Source organism: Nothoprocta perdicaria, unplaced genomic scaffold (genome assembly GCF_003342845.1).
Source record: "Nothoprocta perdicaria isolate Ctin4 unplaced genomic scaffold, notPer1 scaffold_170, whole genome shotgun sequence".
NCBI lineage: Eukaryota > Metazoa > Chordata > Aves > Tinamiformes > Tinamidae > Nothoprocta > Nothoprocta perdicaria.
The window spans coordinates 273,545-299,176 of record NW_020454872.1 but is presented as its reverse complement, the minus strand read 5'-3'; the positions used below and the strand labels follow the sequence as shown (position 1 = coordinate 299,176).

General features: G+C 49.8%; 1 protein-coding gene across 1 annotated transcript in view; it reads right to left on the bottom strand.

Annotated features, from left to right (window-relative positions):
• Window positions 1-23,953, bottom strand: part of CR1 (complement C3b/C4b receptor 1 (Knops blood group)) — a 61,087-nt gene extending 37,134 nt beyond the window's left edge. Inside the window, exons 1-37 of the mRNA XM_026036044.1 lie at window positions 23,773-23,953; window positions 22,470-22,624; window positions 21,982-22,170; window positions 21,464-21,563; window positions 20,678-20,763; window positions 20,025-20,237; window positions 19,242-19,424; window positions 18,634-18,822; window positions 17,728-17,928; window positions 17,226-17,408; window positions 16,630-16,818; window positions 16,108-16,287; window positions 15,793-15,956; window positions 15,446-15,605; window positions 15,199-15,203; window positions 14,499-14,697; window positions 14,126-14,326; window positions 13,422-13,628; window positions 13,119-13,307; window positions 12,683-12,859; window positions 11,876-12,055; window positions 11,211-11,390; window positions 10,804-10,992; window positions 10,285-10,464; window positions 10,004-10,203; window positions 9,573-9,721; window positions 9,297-9,304; window positions 7,610-7,792; window positions 7,147-7,338; window positions 6,741-6,840; window positions 6,467-6,506; window positions 5,883-6,033; window positions 5,246-5,440; window positions 4,973-5,029; window positions 4,721-4,849; window positions 825-1,016; window positions 477-573 (exon numbers count right to left, since the gene is read on the bottom strand). Of these exons, the coding sequence (XP_025891829.1) occupies window positions 477-573; window positions 825-1,016; window positions 4,721-4,849; window positions 4,973-5,029; window positions 5,246-5,440; window positions 5,883-6,033; window positions 6,467-6,506; window positions 6,741-6,840; window positions 7,147-7,338; window positions 7,610-7,792; window positions 9,297-9,304; window positions 9,573-9,721; window positions 10,004-10,203; window positions 10,285-10,464; window positions 10,804-10,992; window positions 11,211-11,390; window positions 11,876-12,055; window positions 12,683-12,859; window positions 13,119-13,307; window positions 13,422-13,628; window positions 14,126-14,326; window positions 14,499-14,697; window positions 15,199-15,203; window positions 15,446-15,605; window positions 15,793-15,956; window positions 16,108-16,287; window positions 16,630-16,818; window positions 17,226-17,408; window positions 17,728-17,928; window positions 18,634-18,822; window positions 19,242-19,424; window positions 20,025-20,237; window positions 20,678-20,763; window positions 21,464-21,563; window positions 21,982-22,170; window positions 22,470-22,563 (5,531 nt within the window). The 5' untranslated portion in view covers window positions 22,564-22,624; window positions 23,773-23,953. The remainder of the gene's footprint in view (window positions 1-476; window positions 574-824; window positions 1,017-4,720; window positions 4,850-4,972; window positions 5,030-5,245; window positions 5,441-5,882; window positions 6,034-6,466; window positions 6,507-6,740; window positions 6,841-7,146; window positions 7,339-7,609; window positions 7,793-9,296; window positions 9,305-9,572; window positions 9,722-10,003; window positions 10,204-10,284; window positions 10,465-10,803; window positions 10,993-11,210; window positions 11,391-11,875; window positions 12,056-12,682; window positions 12,860-13,118; window positions 13,308-13,421; window positions 13,629-14,125; window positions 14,327-14,498; window positions 14,698-15,198; window positions 15,204-15,445; window positions 15,606-15,792; window positions 15,957-16,107; window positions 16,288-16,629; window positions 16,819-17,225; window positions 17,409-17,727; window positions 17,929-18,633; window positions 18,823-19,241; window positions 19,425-20,024; window positions 20,238-20,677; window positions 20,764-21,463; window positions 21,564-21,981; window positions 22,171-22,469; window positions 22,625-23,772) is intronic.
• Window positions 23,954-25,632: the final 1,679 nt, after the last annotated feature.

Sequence of the window (25,632 nt, the reverse complement as noted above, 5' to 3'; positions counted from 1 at the left end):
GCTCGGGTGACGTGGCCAGGCCACCTGGGCACCCACCTCTTGGTGCTTTCGAGCGCAGGAAATCTGTGGAACGGAGTTTGCTTAAAGCAAATATTCCCTTCCTCTTCCATGAGGTCTCGCACCAAGTGTTGTTATTTTAACCTCCCACATGTCAAAACAAACTTTGCTCACATATTTGCATTAAAATTTTCTACAGACTGATGGCAGCATTTTCTGTTCCTCTGCAGAGCAGAAATTGCCTTCGTAACTGATGGGAACCCATGATCGAGGTGTAGCAAGAACAACAGGATGAGAGCTTCGACCTGTGACTTCCCTCTCCCAGTGCAGCCCCTCCACTGCTCTGGACTCCTGGTGACCACTCTCCGTGGCATTTTACTCCCCAGGTAGGTTTGTTTTCCTGTTTTTAAGGTGCCAGCACTGGCCAGCAGTTCTGCACTCAGCTACGAATGAACGCGAGCAGTTGCCTTCATACTCACCCCTCATCACAAACCACGCTTGCTCTTGCACCAAACAGGTGATCGGTGGCAACCACTTTGCCATGCTCTGGATGTGCTGGAACACCACAAGATTTCTCTAAAAAGAGTAAGATCAATCTCAGGACGACATTACAAGAAAGGGAGAAAACAGCAGAAATACTTTGCATGAGATTACAGCTACATCAAAGCAGATATCTGATGACTTCAGAGCACATGATATTTCATGATATTCATCATACGAAAAAAATGATGATTCATATTCATTGTTAGAAAAAAACATCCTAAAACACAAATCCAAACCACAGCTCAGCCGTGGATGGTCACTGAAAAGTGACCCGAGACACTCACTTTGACACAACTCAGGAACTTCTGTCCACGTTGTATTTTCAAGACAAGTGCTGGTGAGAAGCCCTTCGCTGCTTTTCTCATAGCCCGCGCGGCAGATGTAGCTCACAGTGACCCCGACAGCATAAAAATTCTTGGTTTCGTCTTCTTCAGATAGTTTAGCAAAGCTTAGACGTGTTGGGCTGGAACAGGCCCCTGACAACAATAAAGACAACCAGATGTGAAGCAAAGATAACAGAGCAGTGCTCTCTACTATACGTAAATGTAAATATATGTGGTTGTGCATGTCCAACAGCAAAGCAGCCTGAATAATGGGTTTCACATCAAAATCAAAATACCAGCAGCCTAGGAGCATTGTCTGGGCTGATAAGGGCTCTTATTTACACTTTCATCCCAGCAAAATTAAGTGTGAGGGGGTGCAGGACAGCTCAGAACGGAGCAAACGGCCCAGGTTTGAAGAGCACTACAGCAGCTCGCCTCCTCACCCTGGCTCTGCCAGGTACTCGTGATCGCAGAACTCGCGGAGCGGGGACCACTGGGCGGTGGGGAGGCACTCGGTGGTGTCCGGCATCCCCGGCCGCTTGGCCAGGCCCTGCAGGCAGCTGTAGGTGACCCTGGAGCCCACGGCAAAGCTGCCCTGCTGCAGGCTCTCGCGCGGCAGCTCCGCGAGCGCCAGCGCGGGCAGCGGCCCGCAGTGCCCGGCGGCGGAACGAGATGGGGGCTCAGCGGGGCGGCAGAAAGAGCGGGGGGCTCAGCGGGGCCTCAGTGGGGCACGTGTGGCCTTTGCGGAGCACCTGGGCACGGCGCGAATGCAACACGTGCCGCAGCGTGCACCGCACGCACTGCACACTCCTCACTGCATGGCACACACCACACTGCATGCACGGCATGCTCCGCACTGCACCGCACACACGCCATGCACCGCACACACGCCATGCACTGCACACACGCCATGCACTGCATGCCCCGCACTGCATTGCACTGCACACAGCCCGGGGTGCCCAGGCCCCCCCAGCCCCCCGTCCCGCTCTCACCGCGGGCCGCGGGCGGCACCAGCAGCAGCAGCAGCAGCGGCGGCAGCAGCAGCGGGGCCGGGAGCGGCCGGCGGCGCCCGGCGCCCATCGCCGCGCAGCAGCCTCGGGGCGGCGGCGGCTCCGCCCGGCCCGGCCCGGCCCCCGGCCCTCCCTCCGCGGCCGCGGTTGCGGCTTTTCCAGCGGGAGGATCCCCGCGGGGCTGGCAGCGGCGGGAGGTGGCGCGGGGACATCCTGCGCCTGCCCCGGCCCGGCCCGCGCGGACGCGGCTCGTGCCAAAGCTGTCACGGCGCAAACAGGGAAAGAGGGAAGGGAAAACTGAGGGGGACGAGGGGAGGAGCTGGGCTCTGCCGGCTCCGGGCGCACGGGGCGGCTCGGGAGCAGCATCCGCGCCGGGACCCCCGGGGAAAGTCCAGGAGCCCGGACAGGGTCGGTGCCGAGTCCCAGAGGGTCCCTGGCCCTGCCACCACCTCCCCCTCTTGCCCTTAGCTGCCCAGGAAACAAGTGTGTCGGAGCTTCTCTGCCCAAAGCTACTTTATTCATTTTCTTTCTTGCCTTTTTACTTTAGACCGCTTTATTATATTGCTGTTTGTCTCCAAGTATACGTAAAAAAGCCTTTACTGCCAGGGGAGCAGTGCAGGATCCTGCATTCCAGGTCCCTTTTCAACAAGGGCCAAGCTAGAGGAGGATTTTTGGGGATAACTTGGCAACGTCAACGAGATTAGGTCTAGCGAGCAAGTTAATGTTTTTATTGTAGTAACTGCAGAATGATTTTACTGTGATGGATTAGAGCAGCAGACCTGACAGGAGACACCAAGCCACGGAAGGAGCTTTTGGCAAAGAGATCTCGCAGCATCGAGCTCCTTTCTGCGGCGTTTCCACGGGCCCCTTGCAGGAACCCGGCCCGTTGCTGCAGCCTGGGCCGGCGCCGCTGGCCGCGGAGCCCCCGATAAGGGCGCCAGGGCTGCCTGCTTTTATCTCGCTGCAACAGCCCTTGGCTGAAGGAAATCAGGCCGAGCACGTGGCAGAGGCTGCAGTGTTAGAGCTCCCTGCTGCCTCTCGCTGCTCCTCATTACTTGGACCCGAAACCGCAGCGTTTTGGGTCCACAGACCCCAAAACCGCATGTTTTGCTGCCGGGGCTGCAAGGTGCCCTCCCCAGCCCCACCACGGGACAGGGTCTGCGGGGACAGCCCGCAGGGCAACGCGAAGGGCGAGCGCTGCCCTGCACGTCACAACCACTGTTTATTTTTAAACACAAAGGAAAACTCATAATGTCACCTAAAGACAAGGCACACAGGGCTGGTGATCGTCCGACAGCCCCGAGCAGGCTGGAAAGATCCTCTCTTTGTGCAGCTGGTGCACACAAAATCAACCCAGGATTTTGCTAAGCAAAGTGCTCCAGGTCTCGAAAGGCAAAGCTCCTGCAGCAGCTGTTTCAATACGCGGAGCGCAATGGTTTCCTGAGAAACAAGGACGTAATTTTGCAAGAGAAGAAACAGGGTTGAGCAAGGTAGATAAGTCAGTCCCGATTGCAGCAAAAGGCGGCTGACGTTAAGCACAGATGTATCTGCAACGACAGCGAGGAATTCCTGCCGTGCCGAGGGAGTGACTCAGGCCTGGCTTAGACACCCGGCTGCCCGGGTGTTTATACTCATTGCTATGGCAGCTGGGTGGGCTGCCTCCGGGACGAGGAGAACTCCTGGCCAAAGTGAAGGCAGCTTTATGGAGATCCCTTGGAAACTCTCCAGAGGCTTCTGAGACAGGGTCCTCCCTGGCCTGGAAGGGATCAGGGAGCTGTCGGGGCGCTGCAGGGCTTGAAGGGAACCTCTGGAAGAGGGAAAAGGTGGGAGAAGCGACCGGGGGAGGTAACTCTCACCCAGGTGATTTCCAGCCAGGATTCATGGAACTCTGAGACACACTACAATTTAAAAAACACATGTTATTTGTGCACGAGACAGACCCGATCTCTCCTCCACTGAAAGTAAAATTTAGTAAAAGAATTACCTAAGTGCAAGCCTAAGGGTGTGTGTGTGCTTATATATATGTAAAATGTTTGGTTTATTTTCTTTGATGCCAGAGACCTCATCCTCCCGTGAGTATTTTGCTGTACTTCCTTACTTCCAATTATATCCCCACTCAGATCCTATTTCCATCACACTCACCCGTTTTACGTGTAAAACTTTCCTTTGCACCGAATGGGAAATTTGCTGTAGCAGCATTTCCACCACGCTCTGCTTCTCCCGGCTGCCTTGGACTCTGCTGGCACAGACAGGGTGAGCATCGAGTTAGTACTGCCATGATAAGGAGAGAAAATCCAGCGCTATATAAAATTATTTCAGCTATATAAAATTATCACTTGATTTTGAGTATGGTAAGAACTGGGTAAAGCCATGTCCCAAATAAAACAAGGGTAAATAATATAAAAAAAAATGCAAAATAAAGATTTTTAAGACACAGTTGAACCTGATCTATGAACCAGATATCCAGCAGATTAAAAACTTGCAGACTGCACAAAGAAACCCTTGGAAAGCGCCCTGATCAAGAAAGGAAAAATCACTCACTTGCACAAAGCGCTGGAACTTTGGACTGTTTCAGGTTTCCAAAGCAATTGGCCTGGGATCGGGAGCTGGAAATTCCCATGTACTTCGGGGGACACAAAGACCTGGGGCTCTTTCCCGGGTAGTAGTAATTTGGGCTTTTGTATAAAGGTACAACAAATCTGAGCGCAGAGGTAATGCAGTTACCTAAGGCTAGAGAGAAATAGGTGAGACCGAGAAATCTGCAGCTGGGGCGACGGGAATAAACACCGAGATCCACAAGGATTCCCCCGGACACCAGGCAGTCTCAGGAGAGGCCGCAGGACTGACCTGGTGCCTTGGAGAATGAGGAGGAGGAGGAGGAGGAGATGCTGCTTTGGAGGGACTTTTTATAGAGGTTGAGTTTCATCTCCTTTTTGAAAGCCTTCTTAGATGCTTGGCTGTTGGAGCCATAGGAGTCTGAAAAGAATGCAATTCATGGCCTGCAACTCTTTGAATGTCTTTTTCATGGAGAGATGATAAAGCAGCTAATTAAATCAGGAAACATGGAGCTTGATTCAACACAGAATCATTTCAACCCACCTTTGAGAGGAGGGCTCTTTTCCATTACTTTTGATCCAAGCTTGCCAGGTATTTTCTCTATGATAAAAAAGAATAAGGGCAACAGCTAAATGTTAAAAGCTCCACATCATCCTTTTACAGATGATTTATTCCATACTCCAGTCAATATCAATGCATTTTTCTTTTCCTAAACTGTAATAGGACTTACACTTGGTTCAGGGCACCCACAATGGGTTTAACTTGAACACCCTGAACCCTAAACTTGCAATAAACACTAAGACAAGTGAGAAGCACCTGCACATTCGGGCGCTGCTCCGCTCCAGACCCCGTTTATTTGATCTGTGCTTGTGCAACGAAGGGAAACGTTTCCGCGGAGCTGGAAGCCGGAATCACAGCTGTAAGTCACCGTGGAGTTATAAGGAAATTTTTCTACCCCTTCCCCATCGTGCTTTCCATGGATAATCCGAGGTGGTGCGGAGCAGGTAATCACTGCGAGAAAGAAGGCCAGAATGAGTATTTCTAAAAGCTCTACTAATAACCAAAATGCAAAATGTTTAACAGTTTTCCTAAGGTTTTTGGAGAGAATTGAGCAAAATTCTCTGAGCTGTGAGAGAATTTTCTGAGCAGCTGCGCTGCCGATTTCTTAGGCCAGCCTTGGGTTTCTGAAGTGCTTCTGTTCTCAGGTCTCCTTATTCTGGATGTTACAAAAATAATCAGGCCGGTTGCCATGCCCTGCTTCACGATTCCAAGAAAACTCATCACCTTAAGTCAGGATTTTGTGGGAACCAAATGGAGCTGCTGCAATACAGAATCAGCAGCAAAATGGGTGTTTCTCTGACCATGCCCACGGCCACGAGCCAGGGAAACCCAACCGGGAGCCCGTGGCGTGCAGGGATCCCCGGAGCGGGGGACGGCGCCGGAGCAGCCGTACATTCGCAAGTGGGAAGTTTGCTCCACTCGACGTCTCTTCCTTTAAGCTGGCACTGGATGAACGGCCTCCCGCGTAGCCTGTACCTAGGGGAAAACACACAGGGAAAGAGCCGTGTGTCCAGCTGAGAACAGCGTGCTCTCCCCTGGCACCCCTTCGATTAGCAGCCGAGAAAAGGCAGGTTACAGCAAGCGGATGCACAGACAGAGCTGTCTAACAGGGAGAGATCTTTCGCTGTGTTCAGGCCTGGATTAATTTTTAATCTATTTTAAGTGCTGGCCTCTCTTCAGGTTCTGACTGACTTTCTTCTAAGGACTCATCGTTTCCATGCAGTGACGGCAGCGAACGACGCTCTCCCTCCACCCTGAATCTCGGCTTGGCGGCACGGAGGGGCTGGTCGCGCTGTCACCCCTCCAGGGACCACCCTAAGGAGCATCTGCAAAGAGCTGCTGCGGGTGAAACATCTGCACGGAGGGCAGAACCCGCTCCCGGGGAAGCTGCTCCCAGGTTTGTGAGCAACATTTCCCAGGTTACAGCCTCCCATGGCCATGTGCCCTGAGCAACAGCAGGCAGAAAGTCTGACTCACATCCTCGCCTGGTGCAAAGCGCCTTCCGTGCCTCTCTTTCCTAACTTGGAAACACCCAAACATGAGCAGTTTCTGTTGCAGCACTTTCAAACCCATGCACGCACTTTTCCCAAGCAAAATCTCCCTCCGGCAACCCCCTTACCCAAATGCAGAGAATTTGAGGGTACTAAACATCCCCGGTGCCACGGGACGCAAAGGGCCCCGCAAGCGGAGATGAGGCGGCGCCCGCGTCCCCGCGCTGCGGGTCGCGCTGCAGGGAGCAGCCCCGACTCACCCGTCGTCGCAGCGCACGGGCGCCCTGGCGCCGAAGAGCAGCTCGGAGCCGGGCAGCACCCGGCCCCCCGGCAGCGCTGCCGGGCGCCCGCAGGACTTCCCTGCGGGACAGCGGGGGGGTCACCGCGACGGGCAGCGCGGAGCCGGCGCATCTCGGTGACAGGCGGGTTTCACCGAGATGCTGCTTTCGCTCCGTTCTGAGCTCCCTGCAAACGGGCGCTCGTGTGCGCCCAGGATGCATCCAGAAGTGAACGTGCTCCCCACCATGAAAACCAAAGCCGACCCATTGAGGCCAACACAGAAACAGGAATGGACACGTGTGCTGCTGAGCTGGGCTGCAGCGGCCGCCTCTGCACGTGGCAGCGGCCTGGGGACAGACGGGGCTGGGGCAGGACAGTGACACTCACTGGCGCAGGGCTCGGGCGCCGGGGACCACGTGAGGTCGGGGAGGCAGGTGCTGGTGGCAGCGCTCGCCGTGCTGTTGGCGTAGCCGGCGCGGCACGCGTAGCTCACCGTGATGCCCACGGGGTAGAGGTTCCTCTGCTGGTCCTGCTCGGAGAGGGCCGCGGAGCGCAGCCTGGCGGGGCTGGCGCAGCTGCCTGCGGGCACCAGCGCAGCCCTGGCAGCGGTGCCGACGGCGGGAGGTGTCGCAGGGAAGCGCCACGCGGTGCCCCCACGGCGCCCACCAAGCACCGCAGCCTCCCAGCTCGCCCCACGCCACCCCTGGCTCCTGTCAGCGCCAACAGCAGCCAAAGGAAGCAGCTCGGAGCTGGGAGAGCGCCCGTGCAGAGCAGCCCCCGCACAGGGCAGAAGCCTGAAGCGAAGCGAGGGGCGCAGGGGCAGCTCCCGGGCGCACAGGGGGGTATTTACGGGCGCAGGGCTCGGGCAGCTCCGACCAGCGAGGCCCGGGCAGGCACTCCACGGTGTCCCCGCGCCCGGGCAGCCGCAGGGCGCCCGCCAGGCACCTGTACGTGACCTTGGAGCCAACGGGGAAGCTGCCGCGGGTGCTGGACGGCTCCGCGTGCGGCATGGGGGGCGGAGGGCCGCAGTCGCCTGCAGGGCGGGAAGCTCTTTGGGTGCTGGCAGCGCTCCCTGCCTCCCCCCGGCCGCCTCGGGCGCCAGGGAGCTGCCCCCGCACAGGGCAGAGCGCCGGGAGCAGCAAGGAAGGCGCCCGGAGGCTCCCCCGGCTGCTCCGGTCTCCGTCGCACGCGTCCGAACTCACCGGCGGCAGCGGGAAGCGGCAGGAGCCCCAGCAGCGCCAGCAGCAGCGCGGGGCGGTGGGACCCCGGCCCACCCCGGCCCCGGCATCCCCGCTCCGGTGGCTCCATCGCAGCCCCTTCCTTGCTGGCTCCGGGGTGTCCGTGAGGCCGGAGCGACTCCGCAGAGCGGCAGGAGCCTCCCGGAACACACATGGAATCAATGAGCTCGTGGCAGGGCGAGGGGGGAGCCGCCGCGGCCGCAGCCTTGGCCCGCGGCCCTGGTCTCCCCTGGAGGGGACACGGCCCAGCCAGCGACTCAAGGCGTTTTTGGCCCCAAAAGCAGCGATTTGGGAGGCGAGTAGGGCAAGCAGGCGGCGCAGCCAGAGCTTCTGGAGGCCAGCATGACCTAAATAAAATGAAAAGGGGCCACCCCTTGGTCTGTTTTTCCCCAAAGCGGCTGATTCATCGGTAGGGATGGGTGTGAGGAAGCACATCTGCACCCTGACCACGCTGCAGTGTCCCCTCCAAGGGCAGCCCCGGGCGGGCGCAGCGGCTTGCAGCTCCCCCAGGCCCCTCTGGCTCGTGTCGCACGGGGACACGAGACTTCCTGCTCAAAATCACCAGCACAAAGAGCAGGGGAGGGTCCCCGCAGGCAGGGACACGGGCACCCACGTCCCCTCACCCACGAGGCCGTCACCTCTCAACCCAAACGAGCGCCTGGGCGCACTGCAGCCCCTCTTGGTTTGCAGCTGGCACGACACAACCCCGCGACGCTCACGATCGCACCTCGGTCTTTATTGTCCCTGGCCTGGAAATAGTCACTGCTCCAGCACGGAGGCGCCTGCTCAGCGGGCAGCAAGAAAAACGTGAGCGGTGCCGTTCGCTGCCCTTCAGCTTACAGCCTCTGCTCTCGGCCTCCGCGTGCAGACACCGGGAAGGGGCGAGCGCAGGGTGGGTATCTGCCAAGTGCCAGGCGCTGCAAGAGAAACCTGTTGCCTCTTTCACATCTAAGGATAAGAGGATAGGCTTTACGGACCTTTACAATGCAAGGCTTCTATGTAATTACCCTTAAACTGGATTAGTAGAAAACACACTAGCTAAAACTACTTAACTAAATAGTTAATTCATTCCTATTTCTGGGTAGATAAAACATATCAGTGTTAGGGTAAGCTGAATTCAGCTCGCAGTTATCTTGCTCAGAAGGGCATGATAAGAGGAGGGCGAGGCACATGCATAAACCACCAAAGCTGCATCAGAAACCAGCTCACAGCTGGGCTTCACACCGCTTCTTCAGTCCAGTTTCTTCTGCCTTGACACGGTTTGCTCAGTGAAAAAAGAAGCTCATTTTAATTTCTTACTACGGTTCCTGAAACATAATGGCAACCAGCAAGTTTATTAAGCAGGGAACGCAGCTGGACCTTTGGAGGAAAAGAACCCCTCTCTGCTCTAGCTCTGTAGTAGCTTGCAGGACAAAAAGTCATTTTGCATAAACTGGTTCATATTTCTCCGGCTGCATCCACATAAGAACACAGACTAAGAAGTCACTAAGAGCCCTTATATAGATATATACTGTGACTATAGGAACTGCATCCACAGGAAAGGAGATTTGTTATCGGCTGTGCCACAGGACTCACTCATTCATGGAAAGCATTAGTTTCTGAATCTCCAGAAACAGTTTTCGTATTTCCAGGAGCATTTTCAGTTCTGCTACAGGCATGCCGCATTCAAAAGCTGCTTTCATATCACGAACCTCTTCACATATAGCAGCATCATTTCGGTTTCTCTGTTAAAAGATAAAACACAACAAAACCAGGAAAAAGACATGTATAATTGTACTAGAGTGGATAGAGATCCACATGTGCATAGATCCAAGGCTGAGCTTTACCCTGTTAGCTATACAGCTGCCTCATGCAGTCTGTGTTCCCTGTGGCTGAAATGAGCCAGAGGCAAAAAATGTGGGTTTGCTTTTGCAAAAGCAAAAGCTTTTATGCTTTTTTTCTTTTTGCACATTAGAAATCAGGCAGATTTCTGCCTTACAGAAGCTCGGCCAGACTAGGACACTTACACACTTGGGCAGCTGTGTCCAGGTGCCATCGGGTAAGCACGTGACTGTCCAGGAGTCTGCCAAAGGCACGTTGCCATCACCTGAGAAGTGGTGCCCAGGAAGGCATTCGAAGGTAAGCGTTGCATCTATTCCGTACCACAACTCCCCATTCCAGGTACCGACCAACTTGCCGTTCTCCACTTGTGGTTTTGGACACAGAACTGAAAGGAAAACACAGCAGAAGGTAAATCAGCAAGAGAAATGTGATGAAGAGAGCCAATAAAGTCACTGCTGGTGCCTACCTGGCTGACAGGTTGGCAGGGGCGGGTGCCAGGCGCTGTCATCCCCACAATGACTTGTGCTGCTGCCGTGCAGCACGTAGCCCTTGTCGCAGGAAAACACCACGACCTGCTTGTAGGGGAATGTGTGCCGTGGTGGGGTCATCCCTCCGTGAGCAATCACCGGCTTTGGACAGCGAACCACTGAGGAGAGAGGGAACAGAGGCTGATTTTGGCTGCCAACCTTGCTTGAGGACAGTGGTGACTGCAGACCACCAGACTAGGTGGGATTGGGTCAGGGATTGGTAACTCTTCCTGACCACTTTCAGTCTACAGGAACCAGAGTCTCCAATTTCCATATGGGTCATCCTCCAATCTGGAGCTGCCACGACTGCAGCAGATATCAGGACTTCCAGGTAGCCCCTGCTAAATGGGAGCTACCCATATGTACCCCATACAGCAAATGCCCCTGCTGTAACTTGGACCTAATCTTGTCCCTAGGTCTGAGCTTGAATCCGAGCTCATACGAGGGAAGTGAATCACCTTTGCACTCTGGGGCAGGTCCGCTCCACGTCAGGTTCTCCCCATCGATGGACGTGCAGTAAATGGAGGCCTCCCCGACGAGGGACAAACCCTCTGCACAGCTGTAGGTTACTTTGGATCCATAGGGGAATCTCCACATGTTCAAGCTGGAGTACTGCCCACTCTGGATTTTTGGAGGTGGGCCACAAACTACAAGAGAAAAGTCGGGGGAAAAGAAAAGTTAAGATCTTCTCATTCAGTTGAGCACACAGGAATCTACAGGGGTTACAGCAGAAACCAGTTCCTGATGGTTACACTTGGGCAGGTTCCCTTCCAGGTCGTCTTTGATTCTTGGCAGGTTTTTGGCCTGCACTCTAAGATCACCTGCCCATTCTCAGTGCAGGCAAAGCTCACCCGTTCATACTCACCCCTGTCGCAGTAGGGAACGGGGGGCTCCCACGTCCCATCAGCCGTGCAGAGAATCCTCCGAGTGCCTTGGAGCATGTAGCCGGGATCACACCGGAATTCCGCAGCGTCCCTATGGGCGTACACAGCTCGCCCGAGGATCTCTTGTCCATGGTTAATAGTTGGGTTTGGACACTGAATCTCTGAGGAACAGCAGCATAAAAGGAGTTTAAATGGTTTATGCCACAATAACAGACACTCACACTAGTCATGTTTTCCACGGTGGTGCCTTGTAAACCAGGAGAACGTGCCAGGTTGCTTATTAACACTGTCAGATGTCTCTAACCAGACCTGGCACATGCAGATGTTGCAATTAGATGATAGCAAGCGTTTGCCTTGGAAAGCAAAATGCTCTGAACCCTGTGACTAGCTGGAGACCAGAGCGAGGGACTATACATTACTGGATGCATCGTTGTTTAAACAGCACAATGAGCACAAATTTCAGATATTTCTTTTCAGTCATTCTGCCCTTTCGACTGCAAAATTGTTATTATCGAGAATGCAAACGCTGCTAAATAAAGTCCTTATTGGCAAAGCAGCACTGGTGTGTCTTTTGGAAACATCTAATGTGCTATTCTACACCATTAAACTGATGCTTTCCTAGCAAAGCAAAGAAAATAATACTTACTCTGGCAAAGCTTTGGAATTCTGGACCAGGTGAAATTTTTAAGACAAGTAGTTTGTGGAGACACCCCTGGCAGCAAAGAATATCCGAATTTGCAGGAGTAGGTCACAGTGCTGCCCACGAGCGAGTTCCAGTGGGGTTTCTGCTCTGCGTGCTCAATGGCAGGAGGGAAGGGGCAGCGACCTGGGTACCAAGCAAAAGACAAACAGCTGCAAATTCACAGACTCACGGGGATGAAGTTGAAGTCCTGCCTTTGCGGACACCCAGACTAACCCTCTCATGCAACTGCAAGAATGTGAGACCCAGGAGGAAGCAGTGGAGAGGGGTGACCCTCAGCGCTGCTGCGGAATATGAGGGAGTGACCTGAGTCTAATGGAAAAGATGACGAAAAATCCACCATGTGATGATGCAGTGAAACTATTGAAAGTTCTTACAACACTTCTCATCACACCAGATGCATCCTGTAGCAATTTGCTCTTCGAAGATTTCCCTCCTCTCATTTGGCTGACTTTTGACTCAGAAGCTGAGGGTGGAATTGGGCTAATTCACTGCTGAGAGCTCTGCAGGGCTGCACAGACATGGTGAAGCAGCAAGGGGAATGGCATCATCAGACTTGCAGTAGTGCAGCTAATGGTGCTACCCACCCAAATCCACTAATAGTTCCCCTGCAAACACTGCACATGTTCCCCCCAACACCTTTTGGCACCACATACAATCCAGCACTGAGAGAAAGCACGTCAGCTACTGCCAGTGCAATAAAATGTGCAATCATACACAGGAGCAAAGAAAGGAGAAGAGATCTGTGGGTACCTAGGACACAAGTGGGCTCCCTGGGGTGCCATCTGCCATTGTCCTGGCACTGAATGGTGGTGGCATCCGTGGGGATGTAGCCGGCATCGCATTCCACCGTGACTGTGCTCCCGTAAGTGAAGTTCTCTGCAGACTTCAGTCTTCCATGTTTGATAACTGGGGCTGGACACTGAATCTCTGTGAATCACCAAAGAGGACTTTTCATGAACACAGGCCTGGCGACTAACTGTAGCTGCATGTCTGTCAGGTGAGTAAACCAATCCATTTAACAAACGTAGCAACAAAGGCAGGGAAATCGGAGACCAAAAAGTGGGCTTGAGAAGCCATCATCAGTAGGACTTCAGAGCTGCAGTGTTTCCATTGCACACAGACAATCCAACGCTATTTCTACCCATTCCTGCTACCAGTTGCTCTAGTGGGTTGCAGAGATACTCACCTTTACACTCAGGGGGAGAGGAATTCCAGCTTGCGTGTACCCCATCTGCAGCTAGACAAAAAATAAGAGGCTCTCCAACAACCATGTAGCCTCTGTCACACGTGTACATCACTGACGTCCCTACAGAAAACTTCTTCCTTGCCCAGCTGTTGTGTCTCCCGTGCAGAATATCCTGGGGCTGCTCACAAACTGCAACAGCAGAGAGAGAACTAAGTTAAGGGTGGGTGGCCCTGGGATTTCCTTATGCTCTAGAGAAAGGGTGGCCAGTCACCAAGGCACAGGACTCCTCTGTCCAGCACATACCTGGTTCACATTTGGGAATGGCAGCATTCCAGCTCCCGTCGTCCCTGCACCGCACCAGCGCAGGGCTCTGGATGCTCCAACCTCTGATGTCGTAGCCAGGGTTGCACTCGATGGAAACCGTGTCCCCATATTCATACGTGTCTTCTCCAGGCCTTGGCTCAGGGATCTGCACTCCGTTGGTAACGTTTGGATTGCGGCAGCGAACTTCTGAGAAAAGTCGTGATAAAAAGAAGTGTCAAACGTAGAGCTAACAGCTGGGGGCAGCAGACTCACCTCACGCCAAAGGTGGTGGCAGGAATATTTTGCACAAGAGGGTATTTTGAAAAGGGCTTGTTTGGAGAAAGTGACAATTTCCAGGCAGAAAGCACCATTTACTCCTCTTCCTACAGTCCTTAGTGAGCAAGTCTCTACTTCTGATGAACAGAAGCAAGCTCTCCAGATGCATAGCAACTACCTTGCCAGCCCCCTTTCAGATTTCAACAGGCTGCCTCAGCACTTGAGCATCAACTTTGCTCCTGATATCACTTAAAATGCTTAACTGGATCCCCCTTAATTAAGGGATGACAAAAACTATTAACTAAATGACTCCATTTTATCTCAAAGCCCATCTTGTGCCATGGGCCACAGGGATGTCCTCCAACCCAGGCAACAAATTCTCAGCTCGGGCAAAGTTAGTCGCGTCAGAGGCCACCACACAGACTTACTCTGGCAGAAGTCCTCAACTTGAGACCAAGTGAAGTTGTGCAGGCAAACGGCCCGTCCCGAGGCCATTCCCGGGATGAGCTCGTAGCCTCTCAGGCAGCTGTACTCAACGACGGTCCCAGCGGGAATGAACGTCCCCACGAAGGACTTCTGGAAAGCATTGGGAATTTTGGGGGGCTCCTCGCAAGTACCTGGGGAGGGAGCTGAGGAGGAGAGAGGCACAATTAGCAGCAGCCACCAGGCTGGATTATCTGTGCAAAAGAGCAACGCCAGACAGAGAACTCAGCAGCAACTGAAGTCATGGAGAAACCCTGTGAGCTTTACTAGCCTAATCATTACGTATTTGAGCAAAAGGAGTAAACGAGTGACACTCACTGATACTCCCAGCTGGCTCCAGCAGCAGGGGCAGCAGTCCCAGGAGCTGCCAGCTCCACCAAGGAGACATCTTCATGGTGCCAGGAGCGCTCCTGGTCGGAGGGCAGCGACAGCGGCGACGGCCTCTCCTCAAAGTGAGCGCGGCAGTGCCGACAAGCCGGCCACAAGACCCAGAGAAAAGGGAAATAGCGGTGGGAAGCTGGGGACAGGCCAGAGAAGCAGCAGCCTGGAGCCAGGCCCTTCCTCCTGCCCCGTGGCGGATGTGGCCATGGCTGGTGCCGTGATGGGAAACGCTCGGCCCCTTTCCTGAGGACCAAGCAACTTGCTCCTGATTAGTGTCTAATCAGGCAATGATTATTGAAACAGGCCCCGCTCTTAACTACAAATAGGACTGACTTATTTAAAACAGGACACAGCTCTTACTAGCATTGCATTTTTATTATAATTTGTGCACTGAAGTATGTTTGGTCACAAGACATAGGTTAATAGAAGACTTCCCCTTTACTGGACAGCAAGGACATAATCTAGCCCCTTCTTTCTTTACAGTTTCATTTCCAATAACTGCTCTTCATGCAAGTGAACCCACACAAAAATGAAGGAAGTGTAACTGCCAGGAGCCCCAGGAACAGCCCTGTCCTGCTTGGGAAGAAAACCCAGCGCTCCTGCTAAAAACTAAACTTTGATGATTTCTTCGTTTTACCTGCTCTTAAGGTGACAGATAGCAGGACAATTAAACGTTTGTTCACACCAATGAAACTGTTACACAAATATGTCAACGGGCTAGATGGAATTATAGTTAAATATGTGCATCTTGACTGATTGGTTATTTCTTTCTGGCTACATATGTACTATGAATTACAAACACACTAAAAGTCTTCAGCCACTATGACTATTCAACATGCATCAAAGGAGATGTGCCTGTTAAGATAGCAGTTGCAATATTTAGCTGTTTGCTTTGAGGTTTAGCTCCTTTTCGAGTTTCTGGATCTCTAGATACAACTTCCTTATTTCCAGCACAGTTTTCACTCTTTCCAGAGAAGCTCCACACTGCAGAACTCGGTTTGTTTGAAGAAACTCCTCACATATGCCTTTCTGAATGGGTGTTTCCTTAAAAAAAGAAAACCCATTAATTATAATTACTAGTTATATTTTACTAATTATAACTAAACCTATTTAACCGTGCCAGGCCTATGGTAATGATGTAAACACATTTAAGAAGCTGGACCATTTTTCCAGCTACTCCAGACTGTAAAAGGGGTGAGATACAGACAAAGCCTGGGCTGATGGTACTTACACACTTGGGTGAGGGCACCCACTTGCCATCAGCAGAGCAGGTAGTTGAAAGTATTGATTTACTGCCAGCACTTCTGCAGGAGAAGGCTAGAGTTTCATTCACTTCATATTGTGTCCTGTGTGTGCGAATCACGAGGTCATCTTGCACTGGTATGTGGCACTGAACTGAGAGGAAAATGCATACAGTAATATAATTAGAAGAGGAAGAGGAGGAGAAAGCGCTCTGAATTCCCCTTACTGTTCGTCATGCAAAAAAGCAGCCACCCCTGGACCTGCTCTAGCCAACTGGGACCACCAGCCCCAGGTTTGGACCCACCTGGCTGACAGGTTGGCAGGGGTGGGTGCCAGGCGCTGTCATCCCCACAATGACTCTTGTTGCTGCCGTGCAGCATGTAGCCCTTGTCGCAGGAAAATAGCACAACCTCCCCGTAGGGGAACGTGTGCCGTGGTGGGGTCATCCCTCCGTGAGCAATCACTGGCTTTGGACAGCGAACAACTGAGGAGAGAGGGAACAGAGGTTGATTTTGGCTGCCAACCTTGCTTGAGGACAGTGGTGACTGCAGACCACCAGATTAGGTGGGATTGGTAACTCTTCCTCATCACTTTCCAGGTCAATTTTATATTCAAACAGCAGAACCCACCCTGAGATCCTCATCACAGCTCCTGAAGAAGCACTTGCCCATCCTGTGAGCCTCCACACAGGAGCTATATCATTATCCAGCAGCTTTGGGCAGGCAGCTGCCATACCAGAGCAGCCAAAAAGGCTGCTCTGATAAGACCAAACATTAATCCATGGGTCTGAGCTTGAATCCAAGCTTGTACGAGGGAAGTGAATCACCTTTGCACTCTGGGGCAGGTCCGCTCCACGTCAGGTTCTCCCCATCGATGGACGTGCAGTAAATGGAGGCCTCCCCGACGAGGGACAAACCCTCTGCACAGCTGTAGGTTACTTTGGATCCATAGAGGAAGTGCTCTTTTCTCAAGTCAGAGTGCTGCCCGCTCTGGATTTTGGGAGGTGGGCCACAGACTAAGGAAAAAAAGGGAAAGAGAGGAAGGGAAGAAAAGCGGAGAAGAGGGGAGAGGGGGGATGAAAATCATGCTTATCATTCAGGTGAGAACCAGAGTTGGGTCGTGGATATCGGTGAAGCACAATTCACACAATTAACATTGTGTTTGAACTTAGGCAAGTTCACACTAAATTGCTGCCCAGGCACTTGCAGAATCAGGACCCAATATAGCCTCTTAAATCAGCTTAATGCTTTCACCTCTTGTACAGCTCCGACCTGGATTACAGCTCCAGGAGAAGATACACAAATAATAAATTTAAGCCCATAAGCCAGTGACCTTTCCACTTCCCAGAAGTGGATGCTGAAGGTAGGTTGCCTGCTCGCTACTGGTTTTAAATAGCCGCGTGCTTCTCAGCTCTACACATACCTTTCTCACAAAAAGGCAGCTGAGGAGTCCAGCCCTCACCAGCCTGGCACTCGATGGAGGCCTCGCCTATGAGGACGTAGCCAGAATCGCACGTTACCGTCACTTGGGTCCGAGGGGTGTAGATCTCTCTGCTCTTATACTCTGCTCTTCCATGATCAATGACTGGTTCTGGACAACGAAGCTCTACAAACACAAGATAAGGATTTCGTGAGTTTGGAAAGAATTCCAGTGGAGTTACTTCCCATATAGAGGACAAGGTTATCAAGAACAGCTGGACCCAGACAAAAAGGTGGATATTGTCTACGTGCAATCCTAGGTCTCAACACTTCTTTTGTAACTTTAAAGGACCTTCTGCTCCTACACTAAACTCACACATTGAATCAGTTTTGCATGCATTTTTCTGCTAAAAGGAATGGGCAATTACACTGTACAGAGTGAACCCAACCTTTGGGGTCCAAATTAAGCAGTCACTAAGTCAATGTTCCTCTCCAACTCTACCCACCTGGCACACACTCGGGTACCTCAGGGTCCCACGCACCACTCGTTGTGCACTGAAGCACAACTTCATTGCTGTGATCTCTGAAAGCGTAGCCATCATTGCACGTAATTCGAACACTGTCTCCATACTCGTAATTATTTTCCTTATATCTCCATGCATGCCTGTGCTTTCCATATTGGACATCTGGTGCTGGACAACGAACCCCTGAGAAATAACAAATATTAGCTGCAGTCTGAAATCATGGCAAAGACACCTGGATGAAAACAGATTCATTTGACGTGAGAGAATTGAATGCTTCGTAAGACAGAGGCCATTTCCAGACATTCCTGAATTTCCTGAAGCAGGGATACAGGCAGACCATAAGTCATTCTCTGTCCTTCTAAATCTAAGACGCCTCGTTATTCCAGGCATCTGCAAGAGGCCCCATGTCCATCTTTCCCCTAGCAGCAGGATTGCTCGGAAACTCTGCTGAAACCTGTCAGAGCAAAGTCCACCCCGACATCTCCCTGGCGCTGCTGCATGCTGGGCTGTTTGCAAGAGCCTCTGGAATGACGAGCTTACCTCAGATGCAGCCAAGGGCCCCTGACATGGCAGTGACTGTTTTTCCACAGATTAGAGGGACTAGAAAGCCTAGCTGGTAAGTAAAGCAGAGAAAATACGGAGCCTTTAACACAGGGAATAAATGTGGAGTTCAAGAGTCCCAGCAATGACCAGAAACATGTCAACTTGGGTAGCAGTCTCTGTGCATCTGCTAGGAACTAAACTGTGTACTCAGTGTTCCTCACATTCATTCTTGCCTCTTTCCTCAACTCCATGGTATGCACAGCAGCAAACTATGCAAAGTTCCTTTATTTGGTGATAGTTTTGCCCAATTGTAAGGATAGTTAAGTCACAGGATTATAAACTTACTTTCACAAGAATGTGAAACTTCGGTCCATGTAAAATCTGGCAGACATTCGATGTGCCATGTGTTTTCTCCAGGGCTGTACTCATGGCCCGCATTACACTCATATGTGATTACAGTCTTAACAGGAAATAAACTGCCAATAATGTGTCTTTTGGCAGCATTAGCTATATCAGGAGGGTCATCACAGCTACCTGGAAATAATAAAAAGAAAATTAAGGACTTAAGAAAATTTTAGACCAAGTTATTTCAACATAATAGCGTAAATAATTTCTAGTACATACTAGAAGCTCTGTCCTCTTGGTTCATTTAATATTTAAAAATATTAAATATAGAAAGATTAATTTTATCTCCTTGAATTCCATTAAGAAACTCTCATCAGTTTTAATCTATATGGCCTGAAGTAATGAATTCCTAACACTATTTTTCCTCCAGAAGGCTGCCAGGACACAAGAAATCTAAAGTCACTTTTGTGCAATAGGGGGCATTCCAAAAATCCAATAAATGAGATTTTGGAGCCACTGCTTCCATAAACTAACCCTTAAATCGTGGGAATTTAACGGAAGCAAAGTTTCTGGAAAACAGAGAGTAGGACTCATTCCACAGCACTCACTTTGTTGACAAACTGGCAGCGGGGGCTCCCAAATGCTGTTTTCTGTGCACGTCGATGTCGCGCTGCCATTCATGGTGTAGCGGAGGTTACAGTCAAACATGACGGTGTCTTTGTAGGTGTACTGCGGTCTGTAACTGCTCAACAGAATTCCATTGTCAATATTTGGTCGCTCACAGCGAACCACTGGAGCAGGGAAAAACATGAATTAGGAAATCAACAGTTATACTTGAGATGAAACATTAAAATATTAAAGATAATCCTATAATGTAAGATATGATCACCAAAAAGGAGGAAAAGGCACAGCACAGGGTACCAAACCAACATGATATTTCTGGAATAAGGAACATAATACTGTTCCTTATTCTATATTGTAGTTTTTATTTTATGCATTTTAGTAAGGCAAAGCATTAAAAAAAACAAGGCAAAGGCAGCAGGTGTGACCCCAGCTTTCTGCATTGCTCACAGGCCCTATATTTTACGCACTGTCTGGTCTGTGAAGCATTGTTCAAGTTTCCCTGGCTGATTTCTCAGCCACGAGCAATTCACTGCCTTGGTGAGGGGAGCTCCCTTATGGGAGCCTATAGTTCTTATCACCACTGCTAAACTCAGGGGGCCTCTTCTCTAGGGGTGATTGCAACGGCACAACGGAGAGATTCGACTGAAGAAACCAGCTTTAGGAAACTGGGAATTAGACACCCAGTCCAAGAGGCAAGGCTGGTGTTGCTACCTCGTGCCAATGGGTTTACAACGTGTGCTGGCATGTCAAGCCCAGGGAGAAGTCACCTTTGCACTCGGGGGCAGGTTTGCTCCAGACCCCGTTCAGGTCATCTGTGGTCGTACAGTGAATAGAGGCATCGCCGATGAGCGAGAAAGGCATCTCTCCCCTCCTGACGGTGTCACAGTGGTAAGTGACAGTGGCTCCGTAACTGAACTCGCCTCTGATGGTTCCACTATAGGCTCCGTTCGCTATGTCCGGAGGGGGCGGGCATGGTATTGCTGGGGAAGAGAGGGATGGTAAAGCCACGGGATGGACAGGGGAGAAAGAGAGAAGGAATTAAAAGTCTATATAGGCCTGATAAGAAAAGGATATTGAAAAATCAGGTGCCAGAATCATTGGCCACAGGAAATTAAAGGCTCAGGAGAGTTGCATGCTACAGGTCACACACAGCAGAGATGACCCTGCAGTGGTGCAGTTTGGGGATATGTCTATTTTACTTGGGGATATGTCTATTTTACATGCAGCTGTTCTACTCCAGAGAGTAAAATTTCCTACAAAATGACATGGAAAAAGTTTATATATGCATACATACACCCACAAACACACCAAAAATACACATGCAGCAAACTGCCAAAACCGTCAATAGGATAATGTCATTATTTCTTTATGCAGTCTCATTAACATTTGCACAATACTTCAATTCAGGAGCTCTACTTACGTTCACAGAATGGAATCTCCTTGTCCCATGTAACAACCCCATTTTTAAGCACACACTGAATATTGGAACTTCCAACAAGTCGGTGCCTATGTGAAATAGGAGAGGAAAAGCTACATGTCAAATTCAGTTCTATACTGCCTATATCACTGCCATCAGTATGGTTTTATCTTTGCTATATTAGTATAATTAGAGCTTTAATGAATGGCTTTTATCAGTAATGCACTGAATTTTTAACAAAACTATGTTTTTAATGAACAAGTGTTTGGTTTTAAGGAAAATCAATTTTATCTAAAATTTTTATATGTGATATGCAACATTTTAATTCTGAAATACAGCTAGAGACATGACATTTATGCTGGGATGGATGTATCATTCTTTTATCTCACATACTTGTAGAAAGAGGTGGTATCACAGGTGTCCTTGTTTAACTGGACATCAGACCCAAACAAAATATCTGAAGAGTTATAGGGTTTTTTTGTTTGTTGTGTGTCTCTAATCTAAAGGGAGAAGACTGAAGAAAATCCACGAGGGGAGATTTTATCTCGTTTGTGGCTTGCAGTATTAGTGAGCCCAAAGATCCACAACTGGCCTATGCAGCGTGCCAAAACTCTGTCCTTTCAAGCCTCTGAATACAAACGGGAAGACAGAGAGACAACATGCAGCAAGCCAGGCACGGCATGCGGGCTTGAGAGGAGAGACAGTGCTTTAGCCTCTGGTTTTACAGAAAATTAGACTAGAAAGTTTCTTCACGTCCCAAGGGGTTGTGTCTGAGCGCTCATTGCTTACCCAGGATCACAGACGAAGGTTGCTGTTGAACCAAGAGTGAATTTTTCCCCCAGAAGTATTCTGCCGTTGGCTGGCTCTCGAGGGTATCTGCATAACCTTGCTGGAGGACAACGGCACTGGCATTAGTTCTTTGTTTATTTTCCCAAAGAAATAGTAAAATAAAACGTCAATGAAAACAGAATATTCCTCCTCTGTTAGGAATAGAGGAATCTGTTATTGAAGGATCTGAAAGCTTTTTTTTTTTTTTTTTTTTTTTTTTAAAAGAGTTAACAGAGTTTCAGAGCAGAAAAAAATGCTTTTCAATATAGTTAGTCCAAGGCAATCAGCATCAAAGCAGGTTTCAGCTGCTGCCATCGTTCTGGGTATTTAGTGGATATAAGAGGACTTATAGCTGGTGTTCTGTGTTATCACTGGTTTTCCACCATCCCACATGATTGTTTGTACACTGTTTAAACAAATGAGCTGACAGGACCACTGAAGAAAGAATAAAATCAAAAGTAAATCCAAAACGTACTTACGTACACAAATGTCGTCTGCTCCTCTCCACCTATTATTTTTACAAATCAAAGTACTTTTGACCCGGATATTTCTCATGTAACCTGGACGACAGACATACTCCACCTCTGAATCCTCAGAAAAATCCGCAATGTGCTGATAAGCATCTTTCAGTTCTGCAGATGGTAAACGTGGCGGGGGCTCACAAGAACCTAGGAAGATAAATATATTTTTTTTTTCCCAAGGAAAAGCATTGACAGCTTAGGCATGATTTCCTATAAAAGTCCACAGGAGAGAACACCTCAGAGGCTATAACTCTGGAGCTGCTGAACCCAAGGAGGAGAGATTCTGATTACAGAAGTTTAGAACACTCTGGAAATGCAAGAGGAAAAAGAAAAAGTAAATGATGATTGTGAAAAGTGAATGATATGAACTTCAGGGGAAAATTTGTGTTCAAAGAATCTTAGTTTTTTTTCTCCTGGTGGATTGCTCTATTTTCACCTTCACTTACTCTGGACATCAGCGACAAGACCAGCAGCCAGTAACAGTCTGAAGATGGTGGCACGATACTCGTGCTTCCCAGGCTGCACTGCTGACATCTTCATTCCAGCTCCCCTGCCTGAAGATCTCACAGAAGTTATCACATTTTTCTTCCAGGCAAAATATCTGCAAAAAATATCAGGAGACAGAGCATTGAATTTATATTTCGGATAAACACAGCTCATACAAACACGTTTCATTTGTCTCCTTCCTCTGGTTAGGATCGGGGTAGACGCTGCAGATGCTGTTGCAGCATAAACTGTGACAGCACCAATATGGGACACAGAGGATCTGATCTGGTGAGGCAGGGCTGAATTTGGGAAACGAAGATTGCCTCAAACACCACACGCTAAGTGAAATGAAAATACAGCATAAGCAGGACTGCACATTTTGAGTAAAATTCTTGGAAGTTACTTAATCAGTCCCATTTTTGAGACTGTAGCTTTTAACGAGAATTTAAAATTAAGACATAAAAAAGAAAAAAGCCTAAACATAGAATGAAAGTGCTACTCAAAAGGGAGGGTATTTTGCAGTTAGACAGGTTTAACTTCAAATCATTACATAGCTTGCCCATAGTTCTTCCCAGCTGACCAGTCAAATGAACACCTACAGGGTCATTAATTTCACTATGTCCTCTGCAATGTGTCCTCCCTGAAAATTAACTCATAGATAAAACATTTTGTTTTAATAATAAATTTCTTGGAAGCCAATTCAGTCACATGAAATGCAGCTGGAGTTAACACAGCAATATACTATAAACAGACTGTGCATGTGGCAGCATGTGAAAAAGAGCTAACTAGAGAGATCCAGCTATATAACATCTGTACAGTAGCTTTGTGCAAATCACACCAATTGGAGCCAAGCTATAAAGCACAGAAGACACTTAGGAGACTAAATTCCATTTCAAAAAGTGATATAAATACAATTTGGACTAACCTGGTTCCCCTAGAGACCAATAAAAACTTCACCTCTGGCCTTCAGTTATCCAGAATCCCATTTTATGAGCCTAAACCCTTCTATTGGTACGCACCTACCTTGCCTTTGGAAACCAAACAGCCTTTCCTGAAGCTTTGCCCAAAGGTGACTCTAATGAGAAATTCCCAGCTAAAAGGAGGTTAAACACACTTTCCTGCTGCAGTATTCTCCCTTTCTCCTCCCCATCTGCTCTAAAGCCAGCTCTCCTCGCTGCTGTTTTATTTCTTGCCTGCTGGCACTGCAAGAACGCTCCAGGCCAGCGCCCAAGAGCGACGGTGCCTGCAGCTCTGCTCTCTTACCTGAGGGGCCACGAGCAGGACACAGGCAGAGGTCACACACGTCTGGTTCTGCAGGACACAAGGACGATGTCCCTGGTCTAAACCCAAGGCTGGAGGAGTTAGGAGGCGCCTGCACCCTCACGAAGGCTCAAAAAGGCTAAAGCCAGACACGCTCGAGTTCTGCGGAATCGAGAATTGTGACAGTTTGCCTATAAATTATTAACTCCTCCACTGAGCAAGGAAGTGTTTTGCTCAGCCCACGAAATATTAGAAAACGGAATGCAATCCAAGCAGATGTTGAAACTGTTTGTTTTCCGAGTTGCCAATTCTTTCCTGAGATGATACACATGTAAAACAAGCTGGAGCTGGGCTGAGGGAGTCTGTTCTTGCTTGTTCCAACAGTAATGGTAAGGAAGACAAGGTGGCTGGGACCCAAGGGGCACCCTGGAGCGCCCCGTGGGGACCTGCACGAGGTGATTGTCCCACTCTGAGCTGCACCTGAAAGCTCTTCCCAAACCTCATTCCTTCTCTTAGTTTGTCTTGCAACCATGAGCTTTGGCAGAGCTCATAAGCATTTGCCCTTATGCTCTCAATCAAGCCACCCAGCCCAAGCGCAGGCTTGAATTACCATCCAAAAACAACCATAGCCCTTTCACCTCTTGGTCTTGCTTACAATAGGCTTTGTTTCATTCTGCCAAATCTAATGGGTTCTTAAAAATAAATTACCTCATCCCTGCGTTTGGTGCAATATATTATCCTGCAAAGGTTCAGCTGGATCCAAGCCAACAAGCTTGGAGATAGATTTGGTTCTCAACAGGGCCATATTTCACCCCACAAGTTTGGGCTTGCTCACGACAGGCCCCCGCTTACTTCAGAAGAGGCAGTGACCCCCCTCAAACATTTACAGGAATCCAGTCCATCTCAAACACAAGCACAGGCCCTTCTCCTTCGCTTATTTATTTTTCCAGGTGACTTGTCTGATTTTTTTCCCCCTTTATGCTGCAAAGAAAAAATAACCAACTTCCTTATGGGCACCATGCCTCCCAGGAGCGCTAAGAACTGCAGAGCGGCTGTAGCTGCTGCCAGGAGCATCAACCTGGCACAAACCAGGGCCAGGAAAGAGCTAAACAAAAACCCACCAGCTGCTTTGACAGCTGCAAAACACCCACGAGCCCCGCCAAACCCACAGCGTGCAATGGGGCACACACGAAACAGGATATGCGTTTTTCACCTACCACACGTTTCTGCATCTTCTCTTGAGGCTGTGGCCGGTGAGTCCTTTCTGGTCTAGCAAAGAAAGGCAAGAAAGTAATTTTGAGGTCTGCAAAACTGCTGCTTTCTCCCAGTTAGTGCCCTCAGCCACCTTGCAGGCCAACACGGGGCACCCACCGATGTACCTGAGCCCAATGGGAACGATGCAGCTGAGAACTGCAAAGGTTGGTTCAGGTGCATGTGCTGGGATCATAACTGGAGATTCAAAGTGCTGGTTGCTTTTCTTAGAATGCATTTGAGAATGAGTTTTGTTTCAGAAAAAAGTTTTAAAAATGCATTTTAGAAAGTTTTGTTTTTAGGAAAAAAAGGTGTTTTCGGCTAAAGAAAAACAGCTAGAAGCAGGAAACTCTAATTTGATTTCCAATAGCTCCAACTATAACATCCTTAAAGCTAATTTAGGGAAGGGGAATGGAGCAGTAGCTCCAACATATAATACTGCTCATTTCCTAACCATTGCTGTAAAACTCCTGGAAGTCAGACAGGTCTGTTCTTCACTACCAACCCTCCTCCACTAAATACTTTCCATAGAGGCCACGCATTCGAAGACAATTATCTTACAAAGCCAGTAGACTATACAATTAGTTATAGCAGACACTGATGGAAAGTAAC